Below are 27,035 nucleotides of genomic sequence, written 5' to 3' on the forward strand. Positions count from 1 at the left end.
GATTATGAATGAAGCGGTAAGCATGGTTGGTACACTCAATTATACAATTTTTCTGTAAGTAATTTCTAACTGAATACCTCTCCGAAATTCTAAAGTATCGTTATATTAAAGATGTGAAATAACTTTTAAGCTCAGTAAGGTACTGAATGCATTGAATGAATGGCATTCTATAATTGTTTCTGAATTATCACACTTATTGTGTTTTTAAATAATATATGCAGTTTTGTGTGAGTTTAAAAAATACGTACCGTGAAAGGATGCGGTAGGACTGGTACGTTGGAGTGAGTACAAATGTTCCATGTAGCTTGGAATTCTGTAGGCTGGATGAAAATCGTGCGGTTGAGCTGTAGGTGGTGGTACAGCGCCGTGAGTGTTATGAAGTGGGTGCGAGTGATGGTGTACAGCAGCAGCCATGTTCATGACGTCCAGAGACATCTGCAATTTGCTGCTCTCGGCAGGATTGCACTCATCCGTACCACTGTTTGGATTGTCATTACAGGTGTTGATGCAATTGACGTTTGTAGAGTTAACTGAATTCGTAGCAGTCACTGCTGAGGTCGGTAGTGGTGGAGGTGGGGGCAGCACAGTTGCTGCAGCTGCCACCGCAGCTACTCGTCGAGAAGCCAGAAATTGTAAATCTGAATAGGTACTGAAATACAAAGAAACTATGAGATGTTGTAACAAAATTGAAACAAAGAAGTATACAAATATTTTAGTCAAATTAATAAAATTGTATAATAGTATATCGTTCCACTTTGGCTTATCAAGACTGAAACTTATTTTAAAAAGTTTCAATCATGAGCTGGTTTCTGTGATGTGGGCGAAGCTTAAAAATTTGCAGCATTCAATTCAAAGTCCAACGCAAGTCGCGTCAAAAAATATTTCAAACTTTTATCATAAGAACATAGATGTATTGGATAACGCTTTGTTTATATGTAAGTATATTTGCCTAAGAATTTAGTCACCTTATCAGTAGTGCATTATTTAATCAATTCTAATCTGAATTTCGAACCGGATCGAACGATCGGCTTCTTCTCGATCAACGTTTACATGTCGTAAACAACAGCAATAGGCCATCATAACTAAGTGCTTCAAATAATGGCAACCACATAAGGAGACAAATGATAAAGAGTTTGCACCCACTTTAAAGGAAATCCGCAACCCTTCATACTCTCTTCATAATGGCATGTTATTAGTGAAAGAAATTGAATTTGTAAAATAAAGATATATTTAGATCTATATATATGTATATATAGATATATTCGAACATAAATTCAATATACAATGTATTATATATTTAACATAAAAACATTATGGTAAATAAATGCGTTTGATGCGGCCGTAAAATTGAAATCGGGCTCAGAATGTAAATATACTTGAAGCTCTTGCCATATGTATGTATGTATGTACATATATGGTCATGGTTACGAGTATTTTATCCATTGTTGGATTCACATCGCCCTCTCATATATACTCGTAGTATTGCGTTATTAGATGTATGTATGTATATATTTATGTGTGTATGTACATACTACAAACGAATTAGTGAAAACATTATTTTATTTACACATATGTATATATCATATATAAAATAACTTCAGATGCAATAATCAGCAGGAATTTTTAGCAAGTTTAAATTACGCCAATTTTTAATGATTCAATTTCAAATTCCGGTTATGAATATGTTGGCTATTACCTGACAAAATCGGATTTTATTTGACAATGAGTGTGGCTACGCATTTAAATTCTTAATTACCTTTCAATAAACAATTGAATAACTAGTAAATTTGTATATACTTATATATAAAAACCTCAGACCACCGAAAGTACATTTTAGTGTCTGAATTATATTGTATTAATCTAAGGGTAAATATTTCGACCATTGCAAAATATAACTTAGTGAAACTAAGTGGCATCCTATAGAAAAGGTTAATTTGATACAAAAACAAGAAAACACGTTAAATTCTGTTGCATTGAAGCCGTACAAGTAATACTCTTCACAAATACAAAAGATTCCGTACAATAATTTAATTCTGATCGGACATTTCTATGGCAGCTACATACATATGTACATATGTATGTATATGCTTTAGTAGTCTGATCTGAAAATTTTTTACAAAGATTGTACTATTATTATTATTATTAATGAAAAGAATAATAAAATTAAACCTTAAAAATACGAAAAGTATCAGCTTTAACGACTAAGGTCTTCATCTTCATAACTTACTAAATAAATCTACTAAACTAATTGTATTACATTATCATACTTCAAAATAGGTGCTTAATTTACATATAAATTTAATGAAGTCTTTAATGTTAGAATGTGTTACATTGGTTAACAATTCTCTTAAGTTATGGTTATTTAGTTCTAGTCTGACGTATTCTAATGAGTTACAGTTTTCTATTAAATATTGAACTGTGAGATTCTCCAAGCTGTAGTATGGGCAGACTGGCTGTAGGGTCTTTTCCAATAAATGTTTGTGAGTTAGTCTGGTGTGACCAAATCGAAAGGGGGTATATATGTATATGGTTATTGTTAAAGGATAGATTGGAGGACATCGATAGGGATTTATGTTTTGGTAGTAGTGCGAATATCTGGCCCAGCATTCTTTATGGAGAATTGTCTTGCACAATAATCTATGCCAAATTTTGTAAAATATCTTATCAAATAAAACACTTTCCATAGAAGAACATGATATTAATCGTTAATTTGTATGGTAGCTTTTCGACAAATGCACGTACCTATTCACATCTATGTACAGTTAGTCACATAAGTAAGTATACACCAGCTCTGTCTTTACAAATTGTTGGAATTAACGCATTTCTCCAAAATATAATCCAAAAAAAATTTTCAAAAAATTTGAGTATTGGTATGCGGTTATATATATATATATATAAGCACACAAATTTAACTGTTAATTTTATAACCCGTTAGGCACACATGGCTTTGTTGGTGATGAGAATGAAATTTATATCACAAAAGTTAGTATACAGAGTAGGTTGCTTGGTGAATCTATGTATCTTATTTTTCGTTTTGATTTACAAAAGTTCAAGCAATTTAAATAAACAATAGAAAGTGAGTTTAAACAATAGAAGAAATATATATTTTTAATTTATGACATAATTTTCAGCGATGGCACCGAGAGGAAAAGAGATTTCTGACGATTTAAAAACTTTGATAATAAAATATCACAAAGAAAATAAATCCTTGCGTGAAATCGGTCGATTAGTAGATAAAAGTTTTGCTACAATACAAAAGATCGTTACTAAGTATAAAACTGTGGGAAACACAGCAAATAAGTCGCGCTCCGGTCGCCCACGGGTCTTCAGTCATAGGGAAAATAGCTTAATTGTACGCAAAGTAAGAACAAATCCCAAAATTAGTGCCCCTAAATTAAAATCTGAAATGGAAAATGAGATTGGAAAACATTGTAGTACCCAAACTATTCGACGTATATTGTATAATGCTGGCTATCATGGACGTAGTATTAGGAAAAAGCCGTTCGTGAGTACCGTCAACCGACATAAACGGATCGTATTTACAAAAGATTACGAAAAGCATGACCAAATATTCTGGAACCAAGTCATATTTTCAGACGAATGCAAATTTAGTATATGTGGATCCGATGGTCGTGAAAAAGTATGGAGAAAAGTTAACGCATAGTTAGATCCTAAGAATATGACTGGCACTGTTAAGCATGGTGGGGGTTCGGTCATGGTTTGGGGGTGTATGGCGTCAAAAGGGGTGGGTAATTTGGTTTTTATTGAGAACACTATGGACCGATACGGTTATTTAAACATTTTAAAAAATAATTTAAAACAAAGTGCTATTAAATTGAACATGGAGGGGTCATTCATCTTCCAGCAAGACAATGACCCCAAGCATACATCGAATATTGTGCGAGAATGGCTTTTATATAACGTGCCAAAACAATTGAAAACACCGCCACAATCACCGGATACAAACCCTATCGAGCATTTATGGGAACAGTTAAAGCGTTAAGTACGTAAACATTCGATAAAAAATAAGGATCAGCTAAAAAATATCCTTGACGAGGAGTGGAATAAAATACCGCCAGCAGTAACACAAAATTTGGTGAAATCAATGTCATCACGACTTAAAGCTATTATTAAGTCTAAAGGTTATCCAACCAAGTATTAGAATATAACTTTAATAGAGCCTTTTTCTTACTTTTTCTACCACTTAATCTATCGTTTAATTACTTTTGTGATATAAATTTATATCAGATTTTGTATAAAATTCAAAAAAAAAACTTATTTTAGTCATTCTGTAAATATTTCTGTACTGGAGATGATCCCTACGTTTCTTTCGAGTAAATAAAGCATTATTTTATTTTATTTTGTGTTATTTAACAAAACTGTTAGGTGAATAATCCCGTCATACCTAGTGTATACTTACTTATGTGACTAACTGTATATCTTATATATAAAAATGAGACGCCTTTCTTGTATTGCCGCGCATTACGCCCGAACCACAGCACGGAAAGGCGTGAAAATTTGCACAGGTGTCGTTTTATGTCAAAGGTCACAACAATTCATAAATAAACAAAATAAAATCACACAGCTACTAGCAGGGTACAGTGAATTTTGTTTACATACATATATATGAATTATAGTGATAGTTATAACTGAATAAGAAAAGGTTGAATTATAATTTGAGACGAGTAGATAATAGCAGAGAAATATTCCTGAAGCATTCCTCAGAACAATGCAATATCTAAAAGGAACGATCAAGTTTGTGTTTTCTTACTGTAGTATCTGCGTTTTAGCCACCGATTTTGCAATTACATTCGATAATGTTGATCATAACATTACCATATGATTAGATATAAGGCGTGAGACGCGCCCTCTTACAACTAATGAACTAATTGGCTCAAAAACTTGTTCTACGCATCTTAATTAAAATAATCTTATATGTAAATGTATAAAAATTTAACGCTTCTTTGTCATTTACCCACAGAACGACCGATCCACACACGAAACGCCCTAAAAATATGTATGTATATCGTTTATTCATGCAGAAGGTCTTAAGGGGCTATACACTTTCAAAAAGTCGATTTGTGTTTTTTCGATAGTTTATATTTTCCAAAATATCCTGTGAAATCGGCACGGTCATATCTTGAATAGCATTTAATGGCAGTATTCTAAAGAGCGACTGCTCCCAGGTATGTATTTCGCAAGTAGTTCAAACTTTAAACGCGTTTTCCTTGAAACAAAATTTTTCATAATTGCTGACATCATAACTCAACGAGAATTTAACTGATCGACTTCAAATTGAAGCTGAGTATTCTTGAATGTATTTACTATACAATGACGTACGATCTTTTTGATTGGTTAGAAATTCTCAATTTGGAATTAAAAAACGACAATTTTTTACCTAAAAGAACGAAATTTGCTTTCAGAACTACGTCATTTTGTTAATTTTTGATATTTTTCAAAAATCGTAAGTCATTGTATATGAAATTCCTTCAACCAAACCCTTAATGGACCTCGATTAACCGAAATATATATAGAATTATATATCAAAAATCGGGATGACGAGGCGAGTTGAAATCCGCATGTTTGTCTGTTCGTCCGTCCGTTTGCCTGTGCAAGCAGTTACTTAAGTAAAAACAAGTAAGGAAGGGCTAAGTTCGGGTGTCACCGAACATTTTATACTCTCGCATGATAAAGTAATAATCGAGATTTCATTATCCGTCATTTACATATTTTTCAAATACCGTATTTTTGTAAAGTTTTATTCCGCTATCATCATTGGTTCCTAATGTACATACTCGTATTATACAGATAAGGTATCAGATGGAATTCAAAATAGCGTTATATTGGAAGAAGGCGTGGTTGTGAACCGATTTCACCCATATTTCGTACATGTCATCAGGGTGTTAAGAAAATATTATATACCGAATTTCATTGAAATCGGTCTAGTAGTTCCTGAGATATGGTTTTTGGCCCATAAGTGGGCGAGGCCACACCCATTTTCAATTTTTAAAAAAAGCTTGGGTGCAGCTTCCTTCTGCAATTTCTTCGCTAAAATCTAGTGTTTCTGACGTTTTTTGTTAGTCGGTTAACGCACTTTTAGTGAAGTGGGCGTGATTATTATCCGATTTCTTCCATTTTGGAACTGTATATGGAAATGCCTGAAGAAAACGACTCTGTAGAGTTTGGTTGACATAGCTATAGTAGTTTCCGAGATATGTACAAAAAACTTAGTAGGGGGCGGGGCCACGCCCACTTTTCCAAAAAAAAAAAAAAATTGCGTCCAAATATGCCCTCCCTAATGCGATCCTTTATGCCAAATTTCACTTTAATATCTTTATTTATGGCTTAGTTATGACACTTTATAGGTTTTCGCCATTTTGTGGGCGTGGCAGTTAGCCGATTTTGCCCATCTTCGAACTTAACCTTCTTATGGAGCCAAGAAATACGTGTACCAAGTTTCATCATGATATCACAATTTTTACTCAAGTTACAGCTTGCACGGACGGACGGACAGACGGACGGACGGACAGACAGACATCCGTATTTCGACTCTACTCGTCACCCTGATCACTTTGGTATATATAACCCTATATCTGGCTCTTTTAGTTTTAGGACTTACAAACAACCGTTTTGTGAACAAAACTATAATACTCTCCTTAGCAACATTGTTGCGAGAGTATAATTAAGATATCGTAATGAAAAACATCATTAAAGAAATCCCTATAAAGTGGCATAAATAAGCAATAAATTAAGATATAGAAAAGTAATTTGGCACAGAAAATCTCAGTAGCAAAGGGCACATGTGGACCAAAAATTTTTGTTTAATGTACGTATCTCCCAAACTACTTAAGCTATGATTACCAAATTCGCTCAGGATAAATCATGCAAGAACCTATCGATACATATTATGAAAATTAATGAAACCGGATCATAACCCCACTTACTCCCCATATAACGTTACTGTTAAAAACTACTTAAAGCGCGATAAAGGAATAACTCAATACGCCAGATACATCCTGTCAAGAAAGAATCCGGAATTTATAAATAAAACGAAAAATGTTTAATCATCATCCAAATTTATTTTATCGCCTTCAATTTGAAGCGATGCACATATGCCAACGCTTCTCCTAATCGTCAAAACATTTTGTTATAGGCACTTTCCGGGATGGCCTTCAACTCTCGTGTCGAATTTGTTTTGATGTTTTCAACTGAGTCGAAGCGTTAAAAGTCACATGGAGCTAAATCAGGGAGATTCAGTACTAGTTCAATGATATTTGTGGAGTGTTTGGCCAAAATTTAACACTGACAAACACTACTGAGGTCGACTGACATAAAGAGCTGCTGTAAACACACTGGTTTACAGATCGCGCTAATTTTTGGCATCATAATTTAGGACAGTTATACCAAACCAAAAAAAAAAAATGTACCTGTGTTCCATATAAGCGGGAGATGAGAGAGCGGGGAATTAAGAATTCCCGATACTTTCTTGACAGAATGTTCATTAAATCACATACTTTAGGACCTGCCAGACTTATTTTAACCAAATTTTGTATTTGACATTTCTATGTTACAGTACAAAAATTTGCGAAATCTTATTACAACTACTCCCACTTCCTGTCTAACGTAATTTTAAATACTATTTCATTCTTTTACTTTCCAGTGTACAAATTCAAAAACAGTAATTAACGGGGTTTTCAATAAGAGCTCTACAAAAGCTTTTTTAAATAAAACAAAGACGGTTTGGGATATCAATAAAATTTTTTATTCTTGCGAAAGTACATTCGATACCATTATGTATGGAACTCGACTTCTTTTGCATTACCACTATTATCGCTGCCTTGTTGGCATAGACCATAAACCGCTGGCCCATAAACCGCACCAAACCGGAGTGGTAACTCATGGAGTACGTATGATTGTACTTTCACAAGAATAAAAAATTTCATTGATATCCCAAACCGCCTTTGTTTTATTAAAAAAAAAAAACTTTTGTAGCGCTCTCATTGAAAACCCAGTTCTTAAAGTTGAGGTCACTGACACCGAGTTTCGGTAATCAATTTTAGTAATTTCGACTTACTGTTGGATCGTAAGTCTTTCCATAATAAAATGGCAAACCTTACTATAGAGAAATACCAAAAGAGCGGCAAAAAATATAGCGTCGTTTGATGTCTGTATCGGTCTTCCTTTGTAGCGTTCCTATTGAAAACCGGGATAAAACTTTGCACGAATAATGCCTTTGAGGTATGTCACATTATGATCAAAAGTCTTTCAAGCCTAACCAAAACAGCTCAAGCCACTAGGTACCGAATATTTGGAGCCCAGTACCGATAGTTGACTTTTTTGGACAGATCACGCGTGAGTCGTTTAAAACTGTCAGTATTGTTTGCATTTCACTATGGAAAGACTTACGCAGGCGTTTTAAAAGACGTTTAGAAATTGTTCAACTTTATTACAAAAATTAACCTTCTGTAAGGAATGTGTTTCGCCCGCTGCGCTCAACTTATGGTCAACATAATCGGCCTACTGACCGCACTATTCGCAGCACCATCACCCATATTGAGACCCAGTATTCATTAGTGGTTAATATTCGGCCGAATAGACCACGTCCATCACGAAGTGACGGAAATATAATAGCCGTACGTGAGAGTGTACACAAAGAACATGGAGAGCCGATTAGGCGCCGTTCGCAGCAATTCGGACTGACGTATGGAACGACTTGACGCATTTTACGTCGATATATTAAATTGAAAGCGTGTGCAAGAACTGAGCCGTACGACCTCCCCAATCGCTTCGCTCTATGGGCTCTTGAAAAGTTCCAAGAAGATCCGACGTTTTCTAGCTAAATTTTGTTCAGCGATGAGGTCCAGTTCTGACTCAATGAGTATATAAACCAGCGCAATTGTCATATTTGGGACGAATAGTAATCTGAAGAGATTCAAGAAGTGCCATTTTAGTATGGGCAATGATAACCGACTACACTGTGGAACATTTTTGGGATTATTGTCTGTGGAGTGAGAAATTCCAAGTCAGGGTGATGGTACTAGGTTAGTATAGTAAAACCCTCAAAGGGCTTGGCGTTCGTATGTGTCAGTTTTTCTTTATGACCTTTTAAATTTTTCGAAATTAAGAGTGGGTAATAAAATAGCAGATGTTAAATTTGTTATTTGTTTTGTCATTTGTTACTGTATATATGTATCTTCTATGTATGTATGTATTTTTATTGTAGCTATAGTTCCTCATATATAATATTCATAAATAAATAAAGCTCGACTGTCGCTTATAGAGGTATAGATAAGTAGCAGTCTCACTTACGGAGGTCTATGAGGCAAAAACGACTCTCTCTTATAGAGGTTTTTGTTTCTCACTATTAGAGGTTTAGGAAGCTTAAAATGACGGGTCCTAGCTATTACTCTCACTTATAGAGTTTTCTCGCTAATCCAGTTCTCACTTATCCAGGTTTGACTGTATTTAATATCACAACAAAAAATGGCATTGAAATTTTCATCGTCAAGGCACTGCAGATACTTTGCTGGATTATTGGTCAAGGACGCAAATGCATTCATAACAAACCAAACGCGATATCTAACATAAAGATATAGCGGAATAATTGGAGTGTTGATAAAAAGGTTTACTATAATTTTAGATATACAGAAATCTTTTCGATTCTTTGCAATATACATTGAAGTATGTATATGTGTACAAATATTTTCTGTTATGTCGAAAAGGTCGATTTGCTTTGAGTACTCAATGTGCGATGCCATAAAATACCTCTGATCTGTAGAAATTTAAAGATAAATATCAGGATTGTAGTGTATTTTCTATGGAAAAATTTTACATGCCTCGGTCCAGTTCTTAATGTTAATATTTAGGGCTAAACTTTTCAGGGAATTTTTTTTTTGGGGTATTTCCAAGGAATTTTCGTGACGGGACTGAAAAAAATTAATAGTTCAAAAAAAAAAACACCCTAATGTATATAAAAAGGGGAAAAGTATATGTAGTTAAAATTAATTTCGAAAATTTATAGTAATTGAGTATTGTAATACATTTGGAATAGATGATGTTTTTGGTAATATAAAAATGGTAAATATTTTACATAATAAAAAAAAATTTTATACTTTATTCAATTATTATCTAATTCACTTTATTAATATATTTCTTAAAATATTTGATTTTAGATTTATAAAGTCACTTGACGCAAAAAGTGCCAAAATGATTTGCATAACATTTTTTTGTTTGAATTATTCAATTAATTCAAATATTATGACAGAAAATAGCAAAATAGCAAAAAAGAAAAAAAAAAACAACATGCGGGAGCTGTAGCACATGAAAATTTTCATTAGCTCCGCTGTGCTACCGCTCCCAATTTTTTGCTACCGCTACGCCAGAGCATAGCGCAGAATTTAATTTTTTGCTCCCGCTCCAGCTATAGTTTTTTACCTAACAAAACTCGGAGCAGAGTAGAGCACATACTTTACATTGTTATGCTAAGGCTATGCTATGGCTCCCAGCAAAGTGAGAGCGGTAGCGATAGCATAGCAATAATTTTAGAAATTTTGCTGCTACGGAGTAGTAAATGAGAACCCTGCCAATTACCATCGAAATGCTTGAACGAGTCATCGAAAGTTAGATTCAACCGATGGACCATCAGAGGCGTAGGTGCGGCCAACATTTGAAAGAGATAATCTCCAAAAAAAAATTACAAAGAATGTTCTTTCGAATGATAATAATGATTCCCCATTAAATTTGAAGTTTCTGTGTTTTTCTTTAAAAAAGTACAAATTACCCTTTACATTAGGGTGGGTCAAAACAACGAATGAGTTTTTCACCGCTTCATATTCTGAAAAGACATTTGGAAGCGAGATACACCTTCCCGTTATAAATAAGAGCTCATACTTGGAGACCCTTTCTTAGAAGAAAAAAGAAACTTCAGATTTTTACCCACCCTCAAGTACACTAGTACTAATATTGCAAAATGAAATTTAAATAAGCAGATACACAAGAGTAAAAGCTTTGTTATTAGCAAATAACAAACCGTGAAAAATGGTATACTGCATTCACATCTATGAACTATCATTTATGTATGTATCGGGTGATTTTTTAAGAGCTTGATAACTTTTTAAAAAAAAAAAAACGCATAAAATTTGCAAAATCTCATCGGTTCTTTATTTGAAACGTTAGATTGGTTCATGACATTTACTTTTTGAAGATAATTTCATTTAAATGTTGACCGCGGCTGCGTCTTAGGTGGTCCATTCGGAAAGTCCAATTTTGGGCAACTTTTTCGAGCATTTCGGCCGGAATAGCCCGAATTTCTTCGGAAATGTTGTCTTCCAAAGCTGGAATAGTTGCTGGCTTATTTCTGTAGACTTTAGACTTGACGTAGCCTCACAAAAAATAGTCTAAAGGCGTTAAATCGTATGATCTTGGTGGCCAACTTACGGGTCCATTTCTTGAGATGAATTGTTCTCCGAAGTTTTCCCTCAAAATGGCCATAGAATCGCGAGCTGTGTGGCATGTAGCGCCATCTTGTTGAAACCACATGTCAACCAAGTTCAGTTCTTCCATTTTTGGCAACAAAAAGTTTGTTAGCATCGAACGATAGCGATCGCCATTCACCGTAACGTTGCGTCCAACAGCATCTTTGAAAAAATACGGTCCAATGATTCCACCAGCGTACAAACCACACCAAACAGTGCATTTTTCGGGATGCATGGGCAGTTGGCCACCAAGATCATGCGATTTAACGCCTTTAGACTATTTTTTGTGGGGCTACGTCAAGTCTAAAGTCTACAGAAATAAGCCAGCAACTATTCCAGCTTTGGAAGACAACATTTCCGAAGAAATTCGGGCTATTCCGGCCGAAATGCTCGAAAAAGTTGCCCAAAATTGGACTTTCCGAATGGACCACCTAAGACGCAGCCGCGGTCAACATTTAAATGAAATTATCTTCAAAAAGTAAATGTCATGAACCAATCTAACGTTTCAAATAAAGAACCGATGAGATTTTGCAAATTTTATGCGTTTTTTTTTTAAAAAAAGTTATCAAGCTCTTAAAAAATCACCCGATACATACATACATATATGCCGTGAATAATTCAGTGGCTCGCATTACGATTTTTTTTCCACCCTAATGTACTCTACCCATTTCGACTATACTTCATCCTATGTCACAGGGCGAAAATGAATGAAATTGGATTTCAACTACGCCTGCTTTCCATATAGCACATTTTTAAATTCCATTTGATTCTATCGCTTTGTACACAAACCAATAAGCAATTAATACAATGGGATAACACTTTGCAGGAATAATGCCTTTAGAGTATGCCACCTTATGACCAAAAATTGTCCAAATCCAACGAATTAGGATGAAATTGGACTAAACCTCACAGGGCCGACCCGTTGGGCAATTGCCTAGAGAACAAAAATTTTAGGCCACATTTTAGCTAACTTTCTTTACATATTATATTTCATTAAAATTAATTTACAAAACTACTTCATTTATTTCATTTGTATATAATATACAAATGTCATAGTTCTACATTTTCGTATTATAAAACAAAAATGTAAACATATACGGGGTGTTGTTACTTTCTTTTAAATAGTGCGTCAATTAGTTGTTGTTAAATTGCATGTTGCTATGCATTGATTGCGAGTATTCCGTTGATTTGCTCACAAAATATCACATGTTTATGCATGTATGTACTTCCGACGGTACATGTAAGAACGGCCCACGTTCGCTTAAGAAAACAGTAAAGACAGTTCAATTATGAAGGGGAAGATGATCAAATTCGCGATTATTATTCTGATTTTTATTTTTTTTTATATATTTAGTAGTAAATATGGCTTATCGAAATATTTGTGTACACAAATAAAGGAAAAATTGTGAAAAAATTTTTTTAGTCAGATAATGTCTCTTTGTAAAATAAAATTTAAAATTAAAGAAATATATATATTTTTTGGCATATTATTTGTGTATATATTTATTTAATTATTTGTTTTTATTAATAATCTTTGATACATATTTCTTTAAGGGATTCAATGGGAGTGAAGCCGAGAGTCTTTATATACATACATACATATATAAATCTTCTGACCGTGTGTTTGTAATTGAACTGCTCCTAAACGGCTGTACCGATTTTGATGAAATTTTTTGTGTGTGTTTAAGGAGATTCGAGAATGGTTTAGATTCACAATTTCAAATTACTGGATAATGTTTTTTTAATTAATTTTTAATTTGTAATTAATTGCTAATTTTGGAATGTTTTACATTGGATCCGATAGATTGCGCTACCATCGCAGTATCCAATATTCAAACCCTAAATTGGCGTAATAAACAAAACGATGCCAAAGTAAAAGGCGACATCTGTAGACAAGTTTTCATAATGTGGGCAGAGTTGTTCGTTCTTAAGTAATAAATTGGGTGATTCAATACATCTATGGGTAGCTATATCTATATATAAAAGAAAGTTGTTGATAGTTACACCATTTATAACTCAATTGGTGGGGAAGTAGCTTAGAACCAGGGTAAGGACATAGGATACCTTTTATCTCTTTATATCAAAATTTAATAAAAATAAATACAAAATTTATAATAAGCATTTGTTCAAAATTCATGTTTGTGGGAATCATTTGAATATATGCGTACAAATTTAAACAGATTCTTCTTCAAAAATAATACAATTGTTAAGTATTTGTAATAGTAGAAAAGAACTGCAACCAAATATGCAGGAAATGGATTATAACTGGCTCAGTAATCAGTCGTTTAGTATGTATTATACAACATGCATACGAAAAGACTGATGTCATAACCTTTCCATCCGACTTTTTCGTCTTTCCACGCCTGAGAATCGGTTCATCGTGTGCAGTTCACTAGAATGACAGTCGATTGAACTCCAGTGGCAAATGATGGAGCTATGTTTCTATTGTCACACACCGACGTAAAAATTCGGTTTTATTACGATTAAAGAGCGCTCAAATACTTGTCAGAATCAGTTATTCGTATTTTTATTGGATTAAGAACTTGCGTGGCACCCACTTTGCACATAGCTTTTGAATCTGTAGAGCATCATTGCCCTTGGTGCTCAATTCGTCTGTTTCCCCAGCTTAGCAAATATGTTTTCAACGGTGGATTTCCCTGAGCCCAAATTCAACAGTACTTTCCCCCAAAAAGTAATGCTTTATTAACACACGAAATTCTTTATGATACATTTTTTGTAAACTAACAGAAGTCGCTTCACAAAAATGCTATATCTTATTAACTAATAGTTATAATCCAACTAATAGCAATCATATAGATGGTAGTAGTAGTATTATCTATGTATCAGCCACAGTGAAGCGTGGACGGGTCCTGTACCCATAGAGAGCGTGTTTTATTCATAACCGTGTATATTTGTGCCTAAAATAGACAAAATTGGGCGGAAACTTGACCTAGCTCCCATATCCCTTCTGACTTTACTCCATATATTCAATTTTTTTTAATATAAATATTTATCGGCTATTATACTTCATTTAATTTTTTTCATTATAGACATTTTTGTCATCTTCTTTTTAAACATATTGAATATTCAAATATGCGATAAATTTGCCAAAGCAATTGCCTATTTTCAGATTTTATGAAATATCCACAAACGACAAATCTAAATTTTTATTTATTTGACGTTTGAGTGTAAACAAAAACATAAGAGAAACAAAAAAATAAGCATTTGACATGAATGAGTAATGTCACATTATATTGTTACTTGAGCAAAAGTCAACTTATTTAGCAAACAAAAAACCTGAAATTTCATGGTCTATAATTATATTCTGCGATAATAATTACTCTGTATTTGAAAATAATGTGATTTTCCATTCATAAAAGTGTAATAAAACAGTAAGTTAATAGCCAAACAAAAAAGTCAATAACAAATACAATATAATTCAATATAATAAAAAAAAATTTTATTTCCAAAGTATACCATACAAAAAATGACGATGAAAAGATTCGATATGAGAAGAACATTCCATTCTGATTATCTTCAGGAAAAAACAGTTGTTGTTCAGTCGATTGATAGCCCATCGTGCTTCACCGTAAAATTCAGACCGGAAGAAAGGGAATACCAGGATGTAGAGCAAATTCTGAATTGCCGATTAGCAAATATCAAGCCAAGTAATGGGAAATACTGGTCGCGAGAAGCTATCAAATATTTTGAAGAAATTGCTTTGAACGAATCTTTCACTATGAAAATAATGAAACAAATAGACGAAATCTTTTTCATAAATTTAGACGATTATGAATTAAGGATGAGGATTGACCAAGATATTGTTGATAAAGGATATGCAGTTCATGAGAATGCATTCGTACGATATTATCCATTTACTCCATAAAATTGTTATAACGCTAACATTGAGAAGCGTACATAAATACGAATAATAAGAAAATTGTCATAGCGATTCAATAAAAAATTCAACAAAGTAATACTCTTCAAACATTGAAAGTATTTATTCTTCAGTTTCCTCTTATTTTTACATAAGCGTATATAATAAATTGTAAATCTCAAAAATTCGAGTTCTAATCTAAAACATTTTGATAAACAACGTTCTTAGTTTTACTGTCCGGTGCATGAATGAATAAACGATGTGCAGTACCGACTCTCGAACATGCAACATATAATTGTCCATGTGAAAAACACGATTCTTCCAAATTTACTCCGCATATTTGAAATGTTTGTCCTTTGTTTATAGTCATGGCGAATTTGAAATTGAATGGCATGTCTGTTGGAATCATTGGAATACGTGGTATAAGCACATTTTCGCCTTTCGCTTTGCCATTGAGTATAGTTGCTTCAATCAAATTTGGCATTAGCTTCTTTATTGCCAGTCGTGTACCATTACACATTTTTGGAGGATTGATATTCCGTAGTAATATGATTGGTGAACCAACCTTAAAAATGGAATCAATAATATATTTCATTGAACCTCCTTACAGATTTATATTCTGTAATGATTAAAGTAATGAACAAACCTTTAAATTCAAAAGATGTGGCGGTGTACCAGGTGGTTCCAATGAATTCAGAAATTCAATTGGATAATTCACAGCTTCATCTTCATCCATAACGCTGTCAATGGATTTATAAGTTATGACTTCACCTGGCAATTTTTCTTGAATTTGGAAGTTCATTGCATTGACGTGTATATTCTTCGGTGCCAATATTGAACGTTCTGCTAACCAATCATGGCTTCTGTGATTCTGAATGATATTTGGGAAAACGCATTCGACCAATTCTTCTTTTGTTTGCAAAATTGTACAAAAATTTTCGGGCAAGGTGATCATTCCATTTGTATTGTCGATTTGCATTTTTCCATTTCCGATATCCAACAATTGTTCCGAAAACTGATGTGCAGATGAATCGTCTTGTAATAGGACACGCATATTGACATTCAACGTCAATTTTTTCACAAATCTCCAGAGAGCAGAAGATTTCAGACATGCATTTATTTCATCGGCAGGAGTTGATCGAGGAAAAACTGGCAATGTTTGTCGAAAATCACCTGATAACAATATCAAGGCACCACCAAACAGCTGTTGATTTCCGCGTAAATCTTTCATAGTTCGATCCAAGGCTTCGAGGAATTTTTTGTTGGCCATTGTACACTCATCCCACAGAATAATCGCTGCTTGCTCAAGACTTTTCCCATTGCAGAATTTCTTGAAATATTGCATGTCGGCGTTTCACTCACTTGCATGTTCAATGGCAATTTTAATGCAGAGTGTGCTGTTCGTCCTCCGTCCAATAAAGTGGCAGCAATTCCAGAAGAAGCAAGAGCCAAAGCAATTTTTTTCTGTGATCGAATAGCTGCCAGAATCAATGTAATAATGAATGTTTTTCCGGTTCCACCAGGTGCGTCCAAGAAATATAATCCGCCAGTGTTGTCAGAAACAGCTTGCAAAATTGTTTGATATACATAGTTTTGTTGATCATTTAATTTGTCAATATTTGATTGCACAAATTCAATCAATTCGTCACAATTGAATTGTTGTTCACGTTGCAATTCTTGATCCATCAAATCATGCATCGGACGATCAGGTGAAATCATAGATAACTGTGATAATGCTTTATGCGCAATTTTGAGACACATATCTTCAATGATTATTAATGCTTCATTGTACATTTCCAAGGTAATCATCAAATCTGGATTATTTGACGTACGACGCATCCGAATCAAAATATCTTCCGTCATGTAATCTTGATATTTGTTCCATAATTCCAGTGGATTCGATGGCATGCATGTTGATATTATAATCGAGAAAAGCATTCTTATTTGTTGTGGTAAAGATGAAACACATGCATCTTGAAGCGTCGATTCCCAATGTGAATCGTTTTCCAACAAATGCAGTAGGTGACATGCCTCGCGATACGTCTCACATAAATGACCATCAACTATTTTCAAATATTCGAACGATCTCGGTCCTTGAACGTTCATCAATAGCAATCGCAAATAAAAACATTCCGCGTTGTTGGGATGAATCGTATACATTCTGCCCAAAGCATCTGTTGAATATATACCTGGGTGACCATCAACTGCTGTACCCTGTTTACGTCGTTGGAATTCTTTTGATGATGTATTCCATGTGTAATACTGAGGTACATCAGTATATAGCAAACTTCTGGCAAATGTATCGGTTTCACAAAGTCGAAAAAAGCAGTTAAAGTAGTCGCTGGTGGTTGTGCTGCTCTCTGCTGTATATTTTCAGTAGTAAAATAAACACGTTGACCATTTTCAAGATGCACCGCTAGATGAACAACAACAGGATGTCTTTCGTGCAATGGAAACGAAAATATTCGCCAAATTGCTTCATTGCTGCTAACGTATCGGCCCATTTGATATCGAGTAATTTCATCGTTCCTATTGTCAGCATCAGGTACTTCAAAGACAGCCATATCACTTCCTTTATTCACATACTTGCAAATGTATTTGATTGACTTGACGGAATTACAATACTCAACGTTAATGTGAGACTGAAATATTTTTGACAGAAGTTGTGAATATGGCACAACCCAGCGATTATCGACGATGATTTCTTGATGACGAATGTTCATCATTACTGATTGACCGTTATCTTCAGTAGACCGTCGTCGATACAACGGGTATCCATCATTGCCTGTTATTGTGTCGGAAGTCAATGCTCTGGGATAACGCTTTGAGCATTTGCCATCAATCATGCATGGTGAATTCATATTTAGTACGCCACATGGGCCATGAATCATATGTTTTGTGACGACTTCAAATAATTCTTGATCAATTGTTTGATCTGGTATCTCGGCTGATATGATATTATCAATTTCATCTGGTGTGATTTTACGAACCAACCATATCAATATATGTGCGTGCGGCAATCCTCTCTTTTGCCATTCGATTGAATACATATAACACCGCACTTCTCCAAATACGCGCAATTTCACAATTACATCCATCAGCGCTTTTAATTTTTGCCGAAAAACACGTGCATTTATATCGTGACGATCTGTTGTTGATTGACCGTCAAACAAATTATTTTGAATATCGCTCCACTTCGGATTACATGTGAATGTAATAAATAAATCTGGTCGGCCGTATTTTCTCACGTATGACATCGCATCTTGAGCATATTCGTGCATATGGCGAGGACTTCCAATATAAGATGCTGGTAATATCGTCAGACGTCCAATATCATTCAAATTCCCATCATTTGTTATTGCATCACGCAAATGTATGTATTCTTCTGATCGCAATTTACTTTGATTGAACCGGATGTAATTGAGACGTTCAGTCTCAATTTTCGCATACATGTCCACAATGTATTGATGAAACAGTTTTCCACATCTCAAAATGTAATTTGAACTTCCTTCGCGAATCATTAATCTGTATGAATAATAATTCATGGCGCTGACCTTCTTTTGAGCATCAAGACCTGTAAAAAATACGTTTCAAAACGTATTTAGAAGTTTTCAATTCAAAATCGAAATCTTTTATTTAAACGAAATATTTATGAGCACGATATATATTATGTACCTGTGCTTGGATTAATCATTGGGATATTTATATGGTATCCATCATGGCCATTCCAGTGCAATATAGGATACTGTAATGCATCGTAACAACGATGAAGCTCCGAAACACGTTGTAATTGTTCATTTCTACGGTGAAGAATAATATCTCGAGATTGAAACTGATCGCCAACAATCACAATGGCCACTTCATCAATGGTTGGTGCATTGAATCTTCTTGAATGCTCTCCAGTTGGAGTTTTATCGGCTCTTATAACGATTCTGTGATTATCAGATGGCAACCGATCCATAGCAGTTTTGAACAATTGGACTAATTCATTGTGCTGATGAAAAAAATCTTGTAGTTCGCAAAGAATTTCTCTTTTTGTGTGAGAACCAATTGTGCAGCGTTGATTTAATTCACGATTTTTATCTCCGATGAAATATATTTGTAAAAATTGATGGTTAGCGTCGGGGAGCGGTAACAATGAACCCGCTAGGTGATAAATTTGACCTTGGATCTGTAATATGTATGCAATGTTATAGGAATAAATTTTTCCCTATTCATTGAAAAAACCATCAAATATTCCATGCAATCACCTTAAATGTCGGCATAAATTGATCTCTTATAATTTTTGTAGCGCCGAAAAAAGTCATTTGAAAAGACGAATTGTACTCTTGTATAAGATTTAAAAAATTTTTCTATTCTGGTGATGTCTCAAAAATTAATGATTGTAATGATTCAGGAGGCGGTTCAAATTCCGGCAATTTTACTTTCCCGTTAGCGCAACACATTCCAGCCGTTTCACCCGAGAATTTAGCCGCTTCACAATGTGGGCATATAACATCCATCATTCCAATATATCCATGTACATTATAGTCGATTGAAGGGTCGTAATCAAATGCAGCACGGAACATATCTTCCAAAACACGACGTCGTATTCGCGTAGGTCTTGCTGGATTTCTTGCATGATGAGCTTCTTCACATCTATTTCGTGGACGTCGCACTGCAGTTTGTGATACTTTTTGTGACAACACGCCCAGAGCATTTCGAATACGTCGACCTATGTTTGATTTTGGACGTGCCGGCATTTTCTTTAAAATAATTTCTTATATAATCACTTCGTTTGAAACACACATAAAGTTTTCACTGAATAATTTTCAATAATTATTCTTTTAAATAGCCGGAATAAAAAAGCAAGCGACCGAAATTGAACGATTCAAATAATTTACAAATCAAAATATTGAAAAACAAAACAAAAAAGAATTGTATGAAAAGTCACTTTTTGGAAATTTCCAATTTTTCGACTTTTCCTTATGAAAAGTATATGGTTTTTTATATCGAACCCTTTCCAGATCCACAGCGAACAACTTTTGATTTCATGAAGATTGGTTCCGCCGTTCTCGAGCGTTAGCGTTACTAACAAACAAACAATCATTTTTACTTACATATGTACATATGTACATATGTATGTATGTATAATTTGAGCTAATGCGAAGTAAAATATATCAATAAAACTAAGCCTAAGTTAGAAAATTTAATATTTGTTCATTCAAGTTTATATACTTCTTTAAATAACGAAATGTAAAAGCTGATTAGAACTGCTCGTTTTCAATTGATAGATCAATCAGAAATTTAAAATGTCCAATTTTTATACTTGTGTCTGTACAGAATTCTGATATAAAAATGTGTTACTGGTTCCACGTGGTGCGTCCTAAAATCCCATGTCCAATAGCAACAATCAGTACTTATCTTCCATGTATACGAAAATTACTCTTGCAATGCCTATTTGGTGGTATTATAATTTTTTAAGTAATAAAATATTCAAATAAGTTTCACATTTGTACACGAATTTGAATTATGATTTGAAATATAATTTTTGTAATTATGAACATAATTAATAAGATAAAAAGTATCCTATGTCCGTCCCCTGTAGGCATGGTAAACTCGATTCCGATTCTACTCGAGAATCGAGTTTTCTCGTAAAATAATCGAGTTTTCCGAATCGATCTTCAGTAGTCGAAGTCGATTTGGAATCGATTCTTGACATTCGACTTTACTATTAATTAAGTGACACCAATGTGGAAAGCAATTAAAATATAATAATAGTACGTCTAGCTTAAACAAATATTTTAAATTTAAAATAAGTTTTTAAATTTTATTAAACTTGTTTGAATAACTTGAATTATTTAAAAAAATTTATATGAAATGTAATGTTCTAGGTACATTATTTATAGACAAAAAAATTTAATTGTTTTTACTATTTCTGTGTTTTATTTAGTCGATTTCAATTATTCATTCAATTTATGCCTTGTGATTTAATAAATAAATTTTTGTCCTTTTAATTTAAAATCGATTAAAATCGAATTTCCATGACGCATAAGTCTTGATGCATACGCTCTCCCTGCTCTTCGCTCATATCTCCTAAATTTCCCGGAAACCTCTCTAGGTGACTATGGAGAACCATATTGCATCCCATATTTTTTAATTGTAGCAGAAGGTCTTTAACTAAAAGTTCAACAATCTCTGCATCACAGATTGTGTCCAAGAACTCAGTCATGAATTTTTAAATTGAGTATCTTTCGTACCCGAACCAACACCACCCTAAGCCAAGGTGTCGAAGTACCCGTGCCGAGGGCTGAATGGTCAGCGGGGGGTAATAAATAGCTGATCGCGAACGGTCCCCTCCGATGCCCGGGCGAGGTCGGAGGTATAAAAGCCTTCTCTCCGCATACCGGCTCTGCGGACGAGTGACTACCCTTTCCGGACTACTCGTGGGACCAAACATGAACGCAAACAATACAAAAACAACAACAACAACAACACCAACTACAACAACCAAATTGACGACAACAGCAACGACTAAGGACATGAGCTATCGGAATCCTATAACGGAATCCGATGAGGACGAACTACTTGCCTCCAGCCAGGAGACGAGTAAGAGTACTACCGAACATACCAAACAAAGTATACCGGTAGATACAGCAGTGAAAACCACAGAGGTAAGGGACGAAGCGTCCACCTCCAAGGCTGCCATGAGCACCAACCAAAGTGCACTGGCGGCTAAAAGTGAGAACAAAAAGAAGCGCAAGAAATCCCAAAATCAGCTGAGGAAAAACCGGTACCAGAGGGCGGTCTTCATACTAGGGAAGATAGCCAAAGACCAGGCAGCCGGTACCCCAGTTGATGAGGCTGAAACAAAGCGCCTCAAATCCATCGTAGAGGAATATGAAGGCTACCTGAAAAGGAAGCAATCACAACCTCAAGTAGAGAACAAACTAGAGAGCACTTCTCAAAAGAGAAATCGCTCCATCACAGAGGTACCCGGAACTCAGCCCAAAAAACCGAGGCGGAGTGAAGGAGAACACAGCAGCACAACAACGGCAAGGCATTTCTGCGATGTAGCCAGGGATAGCCTGCAGGTGGCCATTATAGATGGAAATTCCTCCTCTCCGGGCACAATACAGGAGAGATGGGTGGAGATCGACGTCAGATTGTCGAGTATGGTGCTAAGCTATGTACTCGACAATCCTGCGGGTCCTCACCCGGAGTTTGACTCCTCTGAGACCCTCAGGGGCTACAGGGTCATCAAATGCGCGGACCAGGCCTCGCTAGATTTCCTGACGGGTAGTGTTGCTATAATTAGCAACGCCTTCGTAGGCCTCCAATTGAGGCTTATACCCGCCAGGGACATTCCAAAGAGACCTCGTGCTCGCATTTGGTTACCCCTCTAGAGGAGCCAGGCGAAAAACTCCTGAGGTGCATTAAGCTGCAGAACAAATCTATACCAGGTATAGATGAGTGGCAGCTAATCAAGGAGGAAAAACCTAATAAAGCAAGTAAGCCAATACTAGTGGCCATTTGTGATGAGTCCATTGAGGCTCTGAAGAAGACTGACTACAAAATCAGCTTCGGAATCCGCAAGGCCAGACTAAAAATCTTCCAAGGCGACAAAGCGGCTGACGAAGACGACACGGAAGAGGTCGACGACGCCAGCCAGTTGCTAAGGAATGTGGGCATCGAAGAAACCCGAGATGCCCAATAACAACCTTAGATGTGTACAGATAAACCTGCAGCACTCGAAGAGTGCTACAGCGAATCTGACAACCCTCGTGAACGAGAGGGGCATCGACATCAGCCTAGTACAGGAGCCCTGGGTCAATGATGATTCCATTAAAGGGCTAAACAGCAGCAACTATAACCTGTTTTACACACGGAACAGAGGTAAACCTAGGGCATGCATTCTTATCAATAAAAGTATAAATGCATTTCTTTGTCCTAATTACAGCACAGCAGATATCACAGTGGTAAAGGTGGAACAGAAGGAAAAGCCCTTCTTCTTGGTCTCGGCCTACTTGGCCCATGACGAAGACTTACCACCGGCCCCGCTCGCCAGACTAGTAGAGGAGAACAGGAGGGATGATGTCCTAATAGGGTGTGATGCAAACGCAAGGCACACCGTATGGGGTAGCTCCAATATAAACACCAGAGGTGAGTCACTCTTGCAGTATATTTTGAATAGTAATCTAAGTATTTGCAACAAGGGCGATAAGCCAACATTTACTTTCCCAAGCTCGGATAGGTTTCCGGGGTGGGAGGAAGTGCTTGACCTCACGCTATCAACAGACACAGACAGTCTCGTTGTGGATAACTGGAGGGTATCCGATGAGCCTTCCATGTCGGATCACTCTTGGATACTCTTCAGCATCCGCGAGAAGTACAGTGCGCCTCTCACATACCGGAACCCTAGAAGAACGGCATGGGGAAAATTTACCAGTATAGCAACAAAATGCCTTGAAAAGGGAGGCAACAAGAGTATCAGAAATCCTGAGGAATTAGATTCAGAAGTAGAGAAGTTGGAAAAAATTTTAACCACAACTTTTAATAAATCTACTCCGCTAACAGTTTTGAAAAAGAGAAAGTCTCTTCCTTGGTGGAACAGTGAACTTAAGAGTTTGAGAACACAACTAAGGAAAACTTTCAATGAGAGTTTTAGAACCAAAATCTGGCAGCCATATAAAGACATTATGAAAGAATACAAAAAAGCAGTCAGGAAAGCTAAAAAGGACTCATGGCAATCTTTCTGCACATCGATAGAAAGTTGCAGAGAAGCCGCTAGGCTGAGTAAAATGCTATCCAAAGATCATATTAACACTGCCTACATTAGGGCTGAGGGAAGTGATTGGACCTCCTCGGCAAAAGAGTCTCTGGAGGTACTAATCACAACGCACTTCCCCGGGAGCCAGCAAAACCTTCAACGAGGGTTCAACCAGAACCACCGCTGAATGCAGCTGACTATCGAAGCCAAATAGTAGACAAAAGTAAAATCAAATATGCCATAAACAGTTTTGCACCATTTAAAGCGGCAGGTCCTGACGGGATTATGCCCATAATGCTGCAAAAACTAGTAGAACCAATGGTTCTAAGGCTTGAAAATATATACAAGGCTAGCATTCAACTATCTTACATCCCAAGAAGTTGGAAAAGGAGTAAAGTTGTGTTCCTTCCAAAACCAGGCAGAAGAACACACGAGAATGCCAAGGATTTTAGACCTATAAGCCTTACCTCCTGTATGCTGAAGGTACTAGAAAGGCTAATAGATCTACACGTAAGAGCAATAATGGCGGAGAAGTTATCGAAGTCCCAACATGCGTACATGAAGGGCCGATCAACCGAAACCGCCCTTCACGAGGTGATAAGTGTAATCGAAAAATCACTACACCACAAACAATACACCATGGCTGCATTTCTAGACATAGAGGGCGCCTTCAACAACATAGAAGTAAATGCGATAATTAATTCTCTGGCACATGGTGGCATAGACGACACTGTGTGCAGATGGATACTATCGATGCTTGAGAATAGGAAGATTATAGCTTCAAACGGCGCTGCAACACAAACAAGCTATGTGAGTAGAGGAACGCCTCAAGGGGGGTCCTCTCTCCGATTCTTTGGGTTGCAGCGCTGAACGAAATACTACTCCAACTAAACGGTGAAGGAGTGAAAGCAGTAGCGTATGCAGACGATATAGTGTTGTTGGTTTCAGGCATGTTTCCTTCAACAGTCAGCGAGATTATGGAAAGAGCACTTCGTAGGTTAAACCTATGGGCTAAAAACAATGGTCTAGGAGTTAACCCGAACAAAACAGAACTGATGCTATTCACTAGCAGAACCAAAATACCTCAGTTTCAACTTCCGGTACTAAACGGTACAACACTCACTCTATCCCCCACAGCTAAATACTTGGGGGTGGAGATTGACACCAAACTGTCCTGGAAAATAAATATAGAAAAAAGAATAAACAAAGCATACATGGCCTACTATACTTGTAAGAAAATCGTCAACAAGAATTGGGGCCTTAAACCAAGTATAATCATGTGGATGTATACGGCTGTCATAAGACCTATACTTACATATGGAGCTCTGGTATGGTGGCCAGCGCTAAACAAACAATACAATATTAGAAAATTAAATGGAATACAAAGAGCAGCATGTGCGGGTGTTACGGGTGCAATCAGGTCATGTCCGACTGATGCGCTCAATGTGATCCTGCATCAACTACCAATGGACATTTTTATTCACAAAACAGCAGCTATTGCGGCGATAAGAATAAAAGAATTGGGAGGTTGGAAACAGCTGAACTACGGACATAGTGTAATTCTAAACAAGTTCACTATTAACAAATCAGACTACATTCTCCCAAAGCTGGATTTCAGTAGACACTTCCAGGTGAGGATACCATCTAGACGAGAATGGAGAAGAGGTTCAATAGTAGAGGAAGATACCACCTCAGTCTATACCGACGGGTCCAAAATGGACTGCGGAGTGGGCACGGGGGTATTCTCCGCTGATCTAGGCATATCTCTCTCTATACGTCTACCGAACTCGGCTAGCATCTTCCAAGCAGAAGTACTAGGCATAGAAAAAGCCTGCGAGGTTCTATTAGAAAACCACGGAAATATACATAAAGCAACTATATTTACGGACAGCCAGGCGGCCCTCCTGGCATTGTCTTCACCCATGACAAATTCCAGTATAGTTCACAGCTGCAAGAGAGCTAAGCTCAATAAAAGACAAGCTCCAGCTAAACTTGATCTGGGTTCCCGGACACAGGAACTTTTTCGGTAACGAAAAAGCAGACGAGTTGGCAAAGGCAGGAGCTTTCCTCAATGAATCCGAGGCGGAGCTAATACCAAGCCCGCTAGGATCGATAAAAGGAGAGATCAATAGACAATTTCAGCAAATTGCAAACAACAGGTGGAAAAACATTACAAAATGCGTCATAACTAAACAATTATGGCCAACATATGACAGGAAAAGAACAAATGATTTATTAAATAGGTCAAGAAAAAGTATTTACAGAATAACAGCTACCACAACAGGGCACTGGCCATTTGGGGAACATGCGTCCAAAATGGGATTGCCCTACAACGATATCTGCCGTGGCTGCGGAGTAGCAGGGAACAAGGAAACAATCTTCCACTTTCTCTGCGAATGCCCAGCTCTAGCACAGATCCGACACAAAACACTCGGAATCCACCAAGCACCAAATCTTGAATGGATTTCCACCAAAATAATGCATATCTACATAAAGCTACGTTTTGAGTTGCCAATGAATAAACGCCAGTCGTTTGGTTCGTATCGCTTCAAGCCCATTTTTATTAACAAGTTTTTGATATCTGAATAAAAGGTAATGCCGTTTTCTTCGGAAAAATAACGCCGTAATTCTGCATCTCTTTCACGATAAAAACTTATTTTAGTATCCGAGGATAGCAAGTTTTTTTCTTTTAGTCTTAATGCTAACAATTCTGAAGCTTGTTTATAAAGATTTAAATCTCTTACAAGATCATTAAACTTATTTTGGGAAAAGCGTTTTGGCTCATTAGACATACCTTCAAAATCAGCATCATTTTGTGATGAGCTTGGCCCTTCATTGTCTTGCTCTAATGGTTCAGATATATTTCAAGCAGGAATAATGGGATGCCCAACTTATTCCAGTGTGAGAGCGCCTCAAAATAAGCGTTTTTCATAAC

At 36.1% G+C, this 27,035-nt stretch overlaps 3 protein-coding genes across 6 annotated transcripts in view; 1 reads left to right on the forward strand and 2 right to left on the reverse strand.

Annotated features, from left to right (window-relative positions):
• LOC126765665 (transcriptional activator cubitus interruptus) overlaps positions 1 to 27,035 on the reverse strand; it is a 42,517-nt gene that overhangs the window by 10,052 nt on the left and 5,430 nt on the right. The window contains exon 2 of one of the 2 annotated variants that reach the window (XM_050483235.1): positions 249 to 649. In XM_050483235.1, the coding sequence (XP_050339192.1) occupies positions 249 to 649 (401 nt within the window). Of the gene's footprint in view, positions 1 to 248; positions 666 to 27,035 lie in introns of both variants that reach the window. The other variant, XM_050483234.1, reaches the window with a different exon arrangement.
• LOC126765732 (uncharacterized) lies at positions 15,452 to 16,552 on the reverse strand. The gene is made up of 2 exons (XM_050483470.1): positions 15,998 to 16,552; positions 15,452 to 15,916 (listed from the first exon to the last, which is right to left on the reverse strand). Exons 1-2 carry the CDS (start codon positions 16,403 to 16,405, stop codon positions 15,545 to 15,547), a joined length of 780 nt encoding a protein of 259 aa, XP_050339427.1. The 5' UTR covers positions 16,406 to 16,552; the 3' UTR covers positions 15,452 to 15,544.
• LOC126765708 (uncharacterized) overlaps positions 21,634 to 27,035 on the forward strand; it is a 52,175-nt gene continuing 46,773 nt past the window's right edge. The window contains exons 1-3 of one of the 3 annotated variants that reach the window (XM_050483445.1): positions 21,634 to 22,552; positions 22,618 to 23,226; positions 23,291 to 24,934. In XM_050483445.1, coding sequence (XP_050339402.1) covers positions 21,693 to 22,552; positions 22,618 to 22,633 — 876 coding nt within the window. In that variant the 5' untranslated portion in view covers positions 21,634 to 21,692 and the 3' untranslated portion in view covers positions 22,634 to 23,226; positions 23,291 to 24,934. Of the gene's footprint in view, positions 23,227 to 23,290; positions 24,935 to 27,035 lie in introns of those variants that run through there. The other 2 variants (XM_050483444.1, XM_050483443.1) reach the window with 2 other exon arrangements.

Source organism: Bactrocera neohumeralis, unplaced genomic scaffold (assembly GCF_024586455.1).
Source record: "Bactrocera neohumeralis isolate Rockhampton unplaced genomic scaffold, APGP_CSIRO_Bneo_wtdbg2-racon-allhic-juicebox.fasta_v2 cluster11, whole genome shotgun sequence".
In the NCBI taxonomy this organism is placed as follows: domain Eukaryota; kingdom Metazoa; phylum Arthropoda; class Insecta; order Diptera; family Tephritidae; genus Bactrocera; species Bactrocera neohumeralis.

What these genes read in the sequence shown, in the direction of transcription:
- LOC126765732 (XM_050483470.1), bottom strand. Translation starts at nt 16,405, where the DNA reads ATGCGTGTCCTATTACAAGACGATTCATCTGCACATCAGTTTTCGGAA. An exon ending in CACATCTTTTGAATTTAAAG is followed by an intron (nt 15,917 to 15,997) that starts GTTTGTTCATTA and finishes TCCATTTTTAAG; the next exon opens with GTTGGTTCACCAATCATATT.